The sequence below is a fragment of the Oreochromis aureus genome, linkage group 3 (genome assembly GCF_013358895.1).
Source record: "Oreochromis aureus strain Israel breed Guangdong linkage group 3, ZZ_aureus, whole genome shotgun sequence".
Taxonomy (NCBI): Eukaryota; Metazoa; Chordata; class Actinopteri; order Cichliformes; family Cichlidae; genus Oreochromis; species Oreochromis aureus.
This window is the reverse complement of record NC_052944.1, coordinates 75,643,687-75,657,059: the sequence shown is the minus strand read 5'-3', so window position 1 is coordinate 75,657,059 and position 13,373 is coordinate 75,643,687. Positions and strand designations below refer to the sequence as shown.

At 40.7% G+C, this 13,373-nt stretch overlaps 1 protein-coding gene across 1 annotated transcript; it reads right to left on the bottom strand.

The window, feature by feature from the left end:
• Positions 1–6,059, bottom strand: LOC116333738 (platelet glycoprotein Ib alpha chain). Its single transcript, XM_031756990.2, has 6 exons — positions 5,390–6,059; positions 4,156–4,251; positions 3,855–4,046; positions 2,868–2,963; positions 2,569–2,748; positions 1–2,224 (listed from the first exon to the last, which is right to left on the bottom strand). The coding sequence occupies exons 1-6, from the start codon at positions 5,549–5,551 to the stop codon at positions 899–901; spliced, it is 2,052 nt and encodes a 683-aa protein (XP_031612850.2). The 5' UTR covers positions 5,552–6,059; the 3' UTR covers positions 1–898.
• Between the last annotated feature and the right edge of the window lie 7,314 nt (positions 6,060–13,373).

Genomic DNA, 13,373 nt, shown 5'->3' with positions numbered 1-13,373 from the left:
TTTTAAACCACAACATGATGTCTTTATTACATAATTTTAAGACAAATAAACAATTCTGAAGTTGTGTATGCATAATAATTACATAACATTAATAAACATTTTTATGTATTTTTATTTATGAATTATTTTCATTCTTTTCAGTAGATTACATCAATATTTGATAGTTCCTGTGGTCAGACGGCGATGCAGTGTTCACATGTTAAAGGACTTTTATTCCATTTTGTGGCACATGGTGAGCTTCTCTTTATTGGACTGGAGGTTATAATGTCTAACAATTTTACCACGATGATAAATGGTATGGTGATTTGTTCAACAGTATATTACTGTACTGTATGTATGTTATGGCTCAAGTTACAGTTGTACAAATGCATATTCATTAAAATGACATTCAAATAACGTCAAAGTGCTTTTCAGCATCTACTGAGCTTTCGCTTTTGAACCTCATTTGACCCTTTTCATTGTATCTTTGACACCTCTAATTAATTTCTCATTTTGGCAACAGTACAGTGAATTGTATAATGATGATTTAAAGATGAATCAAGCTGTTCTTTTTAAGCAAGGTGAGGTTAATGTTTAGCATGAGATCTGTTTGACTGGATTAGGAAACTCAGCGCTATTTGTTGGTGGTTTTAAATTAACAGCAGGGTCTGCAGGTAATCCAAACCTGTCATCTTTAGCGAAGCCTTCTTTGAGTATTTTTAGTCAGATGGCAAAAAAAGATGGTGTCATCAGCATAAAAATGCACACTGAAGACCTGAAAAATGAACATAAGAATTGGACTGAGCTACAGGAGTGCAGAAGGGGACTGAAAGTGAATAAAAACTTGAATATTTCAAGTATCAGTTGATTTAGTATACAAGTTTTTCGAAGCACTAGAGGTTCTTTTCCACTGATGACATCAGAGGGCTGCCTCGGCCTCAGGAGGTGTGGTAACTCCCCACGGCATGCTGGGTAAATAGTGTGCCAGCCACTCCCCCCAGCTGCTCCTTGGCTCTTCTTCTGTCTCCGCCCCTCCTCTTTTCACTTCCCACCCTCCCACCACCCAGTCCAGCTCTTCTTTACCGCCCCCCACATCCTGTCTCTCCTCCCTCAGAATCACACTGTAGCGCTTTTTGGACACTCCTTCTCCACCTCTGCTCCTCTCTCTTTCTCTCCCCTGATCTCCTTTTTGACCACCATCTTCTTCAGACACTCTGCACTCCTCCACCACATCCCTCCATCCCTCTATCTCCTCCTCTTTGCTTAACAGACGGTACAAAGTCTTCTTATATACTGCTCGCTCCTCCTTCCCACTTCTTTCTCCTTCTTCCTCCCTTGTTGCTCCTCCACCTGCGGGTTTTAGAATGACAAGCTGCCCTTGTTTCCCGTCTCCTTCCCCTCGCTCACCTACATCTTCCCTTTGCATACCTTCTCCCGCCTCTCTGTGGACTAACAGAACAGAGCGATAAAGCGCCATTACTCCTTCGCCTCCCACTTCCTTCCCTTCCACCCTGTCGTACGTTAACAGCATCAATCCTTCACTTCCTCCTCTTCTCCTCGCTAACCGCAAACATAGCGGCTTATACACTCTCCTGTACCAGATGACCATATTAGCTAAAGTTACCAATATACATACAGCTGATGCCACGCAGAGCAGCAGGCAGCCCGCGAACAGCCACATGCAGAACACCCCTGCAGGCCTGGAAGAAATAAGTTTTTCATGTTCCTGTTTTTCATCGGGGCTGGATTTAGTGGTGGTGAGTGCCTCATAAGCTGTGGTAGCCTCAGTGGTGGTGGTTGTGACTATGTTCATTGTTGTTGTTGTTGTTGTTGGTAGTGTTGTAGTTAAAGCAATAGCTGTGGTTGTTTCAACAGGTATTGTTTGCGTTTTAGTCAAATGTCTGGCAGTAGAAGTAGTAGAATATGTGGTCAAGTCATGAAGCCCAACTGATGTTTCTGTTGTTATCGCTTTGTGTGAATACTCTGACCGTTCAATAAGCCTGGTGATGACTTCATACCAGGACCTTGTGATTGTTGTGTGCATTCTGTATAAATCTACAAATGTTGTGGAATCGAGAGGAGAAGAAGTAGAAGGATCTGGGACAGGAGGAGAAGTTGATGGATAAAAAGAGTACTGAGTAGTTGGCTGGTAGAAATCTCCATGTGGACCAGATTCTAAACACAGATCGGATTCTTCCAGATTTATTACAGGTGTACCTTTGTGCTGCCGGGGAGCGTCACACACCTAAAAAGACAGCAACCATTTAAAAACACTTCAGGTATAGTTTTAGTATATATAATCTCCACCATCACTGATGACCCGACCACACTCAAACATTTTTTTTTTATATAGAAATGTCCAAACACAAAAACTCTAAGGCCAAAATGTGAGCAGAAGGCTTGATTTGAAAGGTAAGTTTCAGAAACTATGTTTAGTAACTTCTGTAACCTAAACCCTAAGTGGTTTACCAGTGACTTGTTGGATGTTAAAAAGTTAATAGAAGCTGTGCAGAACCAAAAATGCCCACAGTCTTTGTGTTCTTTTAGATGTGTCTGTATTTGTTTAATTTTTCTGTTTGTAGTACATACCACGCTTTCTACTTCACTCTTGATTTCGGGACCATCCCGCACATAGACGTTGAGTTCATAGTCATCAAGGTACCTGCGCAAATAACCAAGGGAGCAGGTGCATGCCCAGGGATTGGCTGAGAGGTAGAGATAAGGTACCTCCTCCTTTCGGCTGAACCATTCATCGGGCATCACGCTGATCTGTAATGGAACAGAAACTTTAACAATTTTAGAAACAAATAACTGCTGTGCCGTGAGTGGCTGCAGCTGAGAGAAGGTTTAAACTTGTATTCACATACTCCTTGGTGTGTATTTCCCACCTTGTTTTTCTCCAGGTAGAGAGTTTCTATGGCTGGGAGGGGGTGAAGCATACTTTGAGGAAGCACCTTGATGTGATTGGATGACAGCTCCAGGATCTAGAGGGAAACAAAAAAATGTGACATTGAAGCTACTGAAATACAAACAAAAAATAACAAAAAAAAACAGCTGATTGATGCACCTGAACCACAAAAATCTACTTGCTCAATTTTCTTCTGTTTATTAATTTACATGAATGCACTTTCTACTGGTCTAAATACGCATAAAGTTTATTTAAAAGAAAATAATCCACTCGTGGACAGTCACACCAGAGATCAGTTTTACACTTTGTACACCTCTTATATCACATTTTGCCTTCAGAGTTGCTTTAATTCTTCATGGCACAGATTCAACAAGGTTCTGGAAACATTCCTCAGAGATTTTGGTCCAATTAAAAAGAGAGCATCAAACAGTTGCTGCAGATTTCTCAGCTGTATATCCACGAGGTGACTCTACAGTTCCACCACATCCCAAAGAGTCTCTACTGGCATTAGATATGATGACAGTGGGGACCATATGAGTAGAGTGAACTCATTCACATGTTCAAGGAACCAGCTTGAGATGATCTGAGACTTGAGACATGGCATGTTATCCTGCTGATTTTGCTGATTTTGACCATACAGATATAAATGGATCAAGTTGCTGCCATGTGATTGGCTGATTCTATACTTGTATTAACAAGCAGTTGAATGTGTGTATCTAACACAGCAGCTGGTGAGTGTAAATGAATGACTTCAAGTCCAATCAAGTTTTGGCCATAATGAAAGAGAGCCAGTGAAAAGTTGGGTTGAAAATAATGAACTGGAAAACTCCAGGACCACTTTGCTACACTCTTACTTCTTGAATCTTATCAGTTATGTTTCTCACTACCTTCAATTCTCAAGTGTTGATGACGTGACACTGACTGTCTGTATTTTCTAAACCTCCTTTATGTTTATGCACATACTGACCTCCAGCTTGGTGAGTCCAGAAAAGGTGTGATCACTCAGAGAGTTGATAGCGTTGTTTTCCAGGTAGAGTTCAGTCAGACCTGGGCAGGCAGAGAAGGAGCCATCAGGGAGGGAGGTCAAATGGTTTGACCCCAGCCTGAGGACACTAAGTGTGGGGAGAATGGGACTAGCAGTCGGGGTTACCTCTGGAACCTGGAGAACAAAACATCCCTTTGTATTAGAAGCTGACTAACTTCATGTTTTTTAGGATTCATTTAAAACCACTGTTGACTGTGTGACCACTGTGCAGGCAGACAGACACCTTGTTTCCTGTGAGGTCGATCTCATAGATCTCTGGGAAGACCTGGAAGGAGGACCAGGATAGACTGGAGAACAGGTTACTGGGAAACAACAGGACCTAAAGATAGACAGAAAATGTGGAAGCCTTTAGAGCTGTGGTGGTTTCCTGTAAAGTGTCATCTCTTAAACAGGAAATTTGTGTCTCCGCTTTGGTCTCCTCTTGTCAGTCAAACACTTGATCCATTATGGGATTTAAACTTTTTCTTCAACACTTTAAACAAAATTTTCTTATTTTCCTCACTGCATGTGTTAAAATAAAGAGTGTTTAGCTGTGTAAGTGTATGGTAATTGTCAAGCTGCATGGACAGATTAGCTAAAAGTTTTTGATATTGGCTGTCAGGCTTAGCTGCAGTTGTCACAGCGGAAAGTCTGCAAATCCCAGATAATCATTTGCTTCTTGACAAAGATCCAAAATGGTCAGTTTGTCAAAACAAAGATATTAAAAAGTAAAGAGCAAGACAAGAATGTCTTCATAAATATTGTAATTACGAGAAACTAAGTCACATTAAGCAGGCCTTAAATATTTGGGTTTTACATTTTAGTAAATCCTGTGTATTTATTGGGAAAGTCAAATATGCTCACCGAATAAAATACCTACTTATAATGTACTGTTGTAACAAATTACAAAAAATGGATGCCAGGTTCATGGATATGGATAACAGAACCTAAAATGTGGTATAAGGTGGTTGCTTACTGTGCTGCTTATTACTGTAAATTCTCAGAATGCTGCTGGTTTTTAAAGTCTGTTCAACTTCCTAAATTTTCATTCATGTCCTTTGTCCATTTTCTACTTTATCAAATTATTATTAATATTTGCAGGTGTATCTTTTCTATTCACTAAATGTTAATTTGTCATCATTAGTATATTACTAGTTTAAGCAGTTGTAAGAAAGACATTTCTCTGCTGAAATTAATTAAACTCAACTCATTCTGAAATTTCTGTTTTAAAGATCAGCTTCAAGCCAATTACAATAAAGAAGCTCCTCGAAGAATTTATGTTTGTCATAATAAACATGTTTGTTTGTAACACATTCAGCATCATTCTAATTTATTTAAATTAAATTTGATGTCTTAAAAATGATTTAATCTAATTACAGAATGAAACTATAAATATAATTTCACACTCACAGTTTTTAAAAAAAAATTAAACTGAGTTATTTCCTTCACACTTGACTTCCTGTGGTTGGTGGCATTACCTTTGTCGTGGGTTCAAGCCCCACTGGGATGTCGCTGAAGCCGGCTGCTGTGCAGTTCTCCCTGGGACGGTGGTCCTTGTCCCGGTCACTGCGGCAACCGGCCACTGCTGCTCCCATGGAAACACAGGACAGGAGGATGAGAAGGAGGAGGAGGTGCCGCATCTTCACTGAGACTCTCAGAGACTGTCGGTATGTCTCAGTCTTAGAGAAGAGATGGTGAAAGTGAAGGAGGAGATGCCTGGTAGAACAGGAAGTGTGCACTTCCTGTGTACGTGTGTGTGTGTGTTTTGACTGACAGCTGCTGAAGCAGGAAGTGTGATAACTGTTCAGTTGACAGATTGTGTATGTTTGACTCTCCAGCCTCACGGCATGTGTTTTTCAATTTTTTTTCATGTAGTCTTCTCGACAGCTTCCTCTTTGTGTGTTTCACATAATGTTTACTTGCATGTTCAAACTTCCTGCTGTTGTGAACCAGAGTCGATAAGGATGTTTTGAAGCACTCTGACAGCAGAGCTGCCAGCACTGATGTGTGGGTTACTGCAGGAAATCTGCTGAGTCAAACAGTCTCTGTTTCAGTTAAATCCAGCTGATGCGGGGTGAAAAAATAAGGTGTGTTACATTTGAAACTTCGCTGGAGTAAAGTTGGATCTGCTAAAGTGAATAAACACAGTGTATGGCTGCAATGAACCCCATCTCCTCCATGTAAGCAAAGGAGAAAGTCTTCTTCACATCTATCCCAAAGGCAGTACTGATGTAGCCTCGGAGTAGAGCTGCTCCTCCTGAGTGTCAAATTGTGCCATTTGAGGTTGTCAGGAATCCTGTTAGGATGTCTTCTGGCCACCTCTAGTTGGAGGTTTTCCAGCCATACCCAACTAGGCAGAGATCTCAACATAAACAAGGAACCTTTGGGTAGGGATTTTAGATCTCACCTGGCCTGGGAATACCTCAGGACTTCCAGGGAGGAACTGGCAAATGTGTCTGAGGAGAAGGACATTGTGAATACCCAACACTGGACAAGGAAAAGATGATGGCTCAATGGATAGAAAGAATACTTTGTGACTGCTGTTAACATACTTTAACAAAGACATGTCAACCTGGCAACTAAGAAAATTGAGTTTTTAAAATAGAGGCAACCCAACCTTACCAGTATCCATAACACTATGCTTCATTTATGTGAATCTATGAATAGTTGAAGCTGTAGAAAACTGAAGTGGCTGATTCCATTCTGCAGTAGTAAATAGGTAAAAATGCTGTCAGCATTTATAGCTATGAGGTCTGTGTCTACTAAAAGGTAAATGGACTAATACAGGCCTTATTCACCCATTCACAAACACAAATACACTCACTTCAGTAGCTATATAAGTCCCAAATGTAACATATTTTTGCAGGGAGCTAAATAACATGAACATCGTTCACCTGGCCTCTTCACCAAGCTTGACCATGTAACTTTCTAAGCTGGATCTGCATCCATAACGCCAACGTTTCTGGATGGGGTCCACCTCCCTGGTCCACTGAAAGAAAACAGCCAGGATGCCGCACGGAGGTGCAGGTGAGGTTGAGGTGATTTGGCCAAGTGGTTCGGTTGCCTCCTGGGCACCTCCAATTGGTGATTTCCCAGACAGGAAAGGAAGAGACCCCAGGGTAAACCGAGAAACCTTTGGTTTCACAACAACAGAATAGCAAAAGCTGGAGATCCTCTGATTTCGACATCGGGCTCCAAAAGTGAGTCACTTCCATCAAAATGTTTTTGTAATGTGATGCATACTATCGCGGGATAATGTGAGATTGAACAAAAACATTAAAACAGAGATTCTCAGGTAGTTTCTGAAGCTGCAGGAAAAGCCGGAGTGGTTGATAGAATTGACTTCAATTTAGTTAAAATGAAAAACGGTGTCACACTGAAAAAAAAAATAGAATTTGTGAGTTTGGGACTCAAATTTAAAGCAAATGGATTTGACTTCTAACAAAGTAGCCATCAGTCACCATAATAAACACTACTGCAGAGTGGAAGATACACCTGAAAAAGCTTGTTTTACAAGAGAATACAAAGATGCATTGATCTAAACTAGTGTTTTGTTTCCAGGTAAAGGTTCCTGCCTCCGTTATCCTGTTTTTATATTAGCTTGCATTTTTTTAAATTAATATAAATGCATTAAATGCTACCTGGGAAGAGACCCTGATGTAAATCCAGAACTCAGAGGAAAATTTCTATATGCCATCTGGTCTGAAACCCCTCTTGGGAATCCCCTAAGAGCGACTGTGCTTAGTCCACTGCCACTGTGACGTTGCCTTAAAGGGAAGGTCATTAACAGATGGATGAATTCTGTGTTATGTTACATTTTGGCTGCATTACACACACACAAAAAATGCATAAATGAACAGCTCTTTTTGCTTGTGATCTTTGCAAAGAAAAATGCTTTCTGCTTTGTTGTTTCTATTCTATCTGAGTTATCGTTTCTATTCTAGGACTCATTTAAAGCAACTTTTATGGAGAAACTTGTTTGCACCCTGGAAAAACACATTGTTGTCATCCATAAATTAGACTTCTGGGTTATTACTTCACAATTTTCACTTACTACCACAAACTAATACGAAAAGTTATTTTATCAAACAGGCAGTGGATCTGGACCAGCAAACAGCAGGCTCATTTTTGTCATGGAAATCATTTAACAACCAGGAGATGCCCCCTGCTGGCCACTAGAAATAATACAGTTTTAAGACATTTCAGCATTCCCCTCAGACCTGGAAACTACACCCACATTTATGTTTTGTTTTGTTTTCGGCAGGGGGGTGTTTGAGTGCACTGACACCTCTCAGCTTCCATAGCCATCCTTTGTGGATGAAGACCCAATAAAAACACAAGAAGTGAGTCTTATTTTGAATCTTGGAAACAGTTTATTGCCATCATGTTGTCTGCAGGTAGAGCCTGAGATTGGTTCCTGATACAAACAAAACAACAACAAAAGACAACCCAACACATACAGAGAGAAAAACAACAACAACAACAACAACAACAACAAACAAAAAACAACTGAGGGGGTCTGGGCCAACAGGAAGAGGGCTACACTATGATGTCATCATGTCCATATCCGTGTTTCGAGTTCTGAAGCGACACCGCGCCGTAATGTCACAGATTCTGAGGTCATGATTAGAGCAGAGGTGCAGGGAATGGGCACAGCCTGTCAGTGAGGGGAGTTCTAGAATGTTCTGGAATTCTGCCGAGTCATGGCAGCCATGGCAACACCCCACCCCCTCCAAGTCCCTCCCCCATTCCACCTCAAAAAACAACAAAACTAACCAAAGAAAAAGAATTATGACTAAAATCAGCTTTATGAAGTAAAACAAACTTTAAAGTTTTGTCCTTAATTAACCTACAAACACACACAAACAGACGCCCAACACACACACACACTCAACAACACAAACACATACACTATCTCAACTGTTTGCATGAGGGCAAAGAAACTCCCTTTAGCAGCATCCACAATAACCAAATATTAATGACGATGACTGATGACATCATAAACCAAAGGTTAAACATGGAGGTTGGTTAAAATACGCAGTACATGATGTGATACACAAATGTAAAACAAACAGCCAATCAGAGGCCCAAGCTGGAAAAAAAGCTAAAAAAAAAAAAAAAAAAAAAGAAGAAATAATAATAATAATTAAAAAACAAAAAACAAAATACATCTCCCAGAATTCCTTGCTTATCTAGCCCCATCAGGCCCGGCAGTGGAAGCAGCTTTAGAGATTGTCCTGTGATTGGTCAATTCCAGAGATTCTGCTGACATCATGCTTCTCAGGCCAATTGCAATCACTTCTTTCGTTTTCATCATAGTTATCGTCATCGTCATCAGGACGCAGGAATCTGGAAATTTGCTTTCTATCTTAAAGATGTGAAGTGAACACAACACCAGCAAAAATACGTGTGTGTAAATGTCATGTTTGAAAAAGAGAAGAAATTAAAAGCAACCTGAAACAGGTGGAGGCCACAATTTCCAGGATCCCTACATGGCAGGAAGGCAGCAGTGAATTTTCCCATCCTTCTTGAATTGGACAAAGTAAAAAGTGTCACATCCTTACAGCAGGAATCTTGTATCACACCTGACATGCTGTAGTGTCTGTTACTTCTTCAAAAACAAAAAGCTTACTGTATATCAGCTTCTTCTCTCCCTCAAAACCTTCTCCTTTTCAATAGATCTCCCAGAATTCCTTGTTTATCTAGCCCTACATAAACTAATCCATCCCTTCATGATTATGTCTCTGAGCTCCGACATCAACTCCCACCTTGCCAAATCATCATGTGTTACGTATCACTTGCATTTCCCACGATTGCCAGAGACGGTGAACTGACTGTCAGGACATTTCACGTGTTTAAAAATCAGATTTAACACTTCAAATATACAAACACAGCTCTTAAAAACAAACATCTGACAGGTAAGACAAGTACAGCACCTACTCCACTTCCTCTCTGCACCTCTTCTTCCTCAGGGGCCCATTTACACTCGCCGTTCTCGCCCTCAACTTCTTCCTTTTTGATTTTCCTGTTTTTGCAAATACCCCGTTGGCACTTATTGTTCCTGCACTGATGCTTTTACCCTGACTAGCAAGTGCCACACAGCTGCTTTCTTTGGTTTGTAGCACTCAGCGATGCTGCATTCAAATCACATGGGAGAAGATGTAAATACAAGTTTACTGTTTCTGATTAAATTCCTAATCATCAGTTTGAAGTGAGTTTAAAAGGCTGTACAATCTGTAATTCCCATGGAACTTGAATGCAGCGTAGGCTAGGCTAAGCTCACAATTTCACCTACTCTTCACCTGGTAGCACTAAAAGCTAAAAAAGAACGCTCATCAAACACAGAAACACCACCCTGCTAACTGACATCCTTTATCTTTAAAGGTTCTTTAAAGGACCCCTGACCGCAGCAGGCTGTGGTAATGGGGGTGAGGGTGAGGTCCAGGCTGGAATGGTGCATTGTGGGGGTTGTAGTAGGGATGGTGGTGGTGGTACTGATGGTGCTGGCGTTGATTATAATGGAAGCCTCTGTCCCTGTCCCTGTCTCTGCTTCCTCCTCCTCTGCCTCCTCCTCCTCTCTCCCCCCCTGGCCCAGGGTAAAAACCCCCTCCTCTGTCTTGGTCGCCCCTGGTGACCACCGTTGCCACCGTTGCTGAAGTGGTGGTCATTGTCCCCCGTTCTCATTCTGCTCACCACCATCACTTCCTCCTCCTCCTCCTCCCTCGCCCAGACCCAGAGCTTGCAGGGCAGCACCAGATGGTCCCCAGGACAGCCGGTGGGCAGGGTTACTCTTAAAGAGGAACTTGAGCTTGCACTCCTGGGGAGGGATGAAGCGGCCAGTTCCCGGGAGGTGGATCGGGACAGTGGGGGTGTTCTGACCTGGAAGAGTTGGAGGAGCAAGGGTTAGGGTCAGAGCACAGACTGTAAATAAAAGATGGACACAGCGCAAGCAACCGACTCAACTAATTACAGATCATTTGATAGGTTTATCGATGACGATCATCAGTGGGGACCAATGTTCCCTCTACTTTTTCATGTGTCTGAGCGAACACACAAACTCCCTGAGCGATCCCTTGGACCACTGTGGGCAACAGCAGACGTGTGCACTGTGGTCACACCAGCATCGAATCCATCCAAGTTACATAGTTTATTAAAATAATCAAATTACAGCATTTACATTTATGTTAGACTACTTTTAATTAACTGCTTTAGCCCACTTAGAATGAACATTTAAAAAAATCTTATTCATGACCTGTGTAGTACACTGTAAGAAAAAGTCCTAATATAAAAGTATTTTACTGTGTATTTTACAGTTTTGTTCTGTTCTTCTAGATTATCATTAAATTTACATAAATAGTCTGTGATTTCACATTTCAAATGTAAATTAACGTAAAATCACTGTAATGTAATAAAACATAATTTTCTTGTTTTTTCAATGTATCTGTCTGTACATATGCATATTTAGAATGTTAAAATACATTTACAAATGTATCATCATGTTACAAATATTTGTCCGTTATTTGAAAGATTGAACTGTTAAATTCAAATGTAATGCTATGGAAAAATATATGAAATGATTCTTATAAACTTTTTTAACATCAAATAATTATTACTATTATTGCTATTTAGGGCAATTGTGGCTCAAGAGTTGGCAGTTCGCCTTGTAATCAGTAGGTTGCCGGTTCGAGCCCCGGCTCGGACACTCTCGGTCGTTGTGTCCTTGGTCAAGACACTTCACCTACTGCCTACTGGTGAGGGGCCGATGGTGCGATATGGCAGCCTCGCCTCTGTCAGTCTGTCCCAGGGCATGCAATCCATTATTATTTAAACCAACTGTTAACTGTATATTTCTGGACATTTAAGTATTATTATTCATATTGCCACATTCATTGACCTTGTTTATAGGTAATTTCATTGTTTGATCACATTAAATTTTTCCTAATTTAATGTTTAAAAGCACTTGAAAAAGGCAAAATCCAATGTAAAATTAGGGCAACAAACTGTATTGTCATTACTGAAAATAACCGTATTTTTATGATGAAGTTATTTTCTGTTATTTTCTGGTATTATTTTGGCGCCCCAGCTGCCGGAATGTTACTGTTTTTCTAGGATTTTTTTTTTAATAGTGTATCTTAACACTATTGGAAGTAAAAATAACTTGAACTCCAATTTTGAAAACACAACTTTCTTTCTATTTTTTTCATAAAGCTCTGATTTCTATTATGAGTATGAGTCTGTGGTCTGGGCAACACGTTCTCACTCCCAACTCGTCAAATGTGTGACGCATGGTCAGGCTCCCTCTGCTTCACTTATGGACGCGCAGGGTACCCCCCTCGCGTCGAGAATTGACGTGCAGGGTCCTCCTATTGAATACTATGCTGCTCCCTAATCGTTGTTTATTGACGACAAGAGATTTCCGCGCAAGAGCCTGCTGTTCGTATATTTATATATTTCCGAAATCACATTGTAGTGACGTATACTGAACAGAATATATTATATAATGTAAACAACTACCTGAGAAACAGCAGATACAGCAGATAAATTAATTATAGGCTATTACTTTTGTATCGTTTATTGCATTTATGGAGGGAGAGGTGTATGCTGGGTAATGGCACAGCTAGCGACACGGTGACTTTATTCACCCGCTTCGGCTGTTATCAGTCCATACAATGGGCGTTATTAGCAGAAATCAGTCCCATAGATATGGGCCATCTCCACCTGCTAGATTGTTCAGAAGCTTGTTCTCATCCATCCAGATGGAGGATCAGTAACAGGAGCGTGGGAAGACTCCAGAATCCACTCTGGCTGGAATCCGGTGGATACAGCAGTGTTACAGGTAAGACCATTTAAACGGACAGCATTTATAAAATGACTATTAAAAGTCAGCGAGTGTCAATAATGTTAATGTGGTTATGTTAGTAATACACGAGTGCTAATATAACAGCTTTAAGATGCATTTGTAGATATTATTACGTGTTTTACCGTCTTTATGCTGCTAGCTTAAAGTTACGGTGTAAACGTTAGCTTATATTGTAGTAAAGCTGTTACTGTTTAAACGATGTTAGCACAGAAATATTAGCTTCTGTCATGACTGATGAAGTTACTAGTTAATAAAGTTTCCAGTAAAGTGATTAATCGCAGCCACAGATTGACAGTAAATATCCCGATTAGCTTCAATGCATCTGTAATAAATATGTGCAAGTTTCAGTGCTTCGTTTAAACTGTATGATACTTATACTGACCCAGGGTCAGTGTAAATATAATCCTAACTGTGTGAACAAAGCCTGGCTCCTTTAATCCTGCATGACAAACCTCAGGATGCAGGTTATTATGACTCTTTCCTGCTGGCACACCTGTCACACCTGAGAGTCAGCTAGAAGCTTACAGTGACGTGGACATCATGGAAAGACTGCCAGACTCTGTAATACTGTAAATGATCAGTGACTCAGGTTAACACTAAAC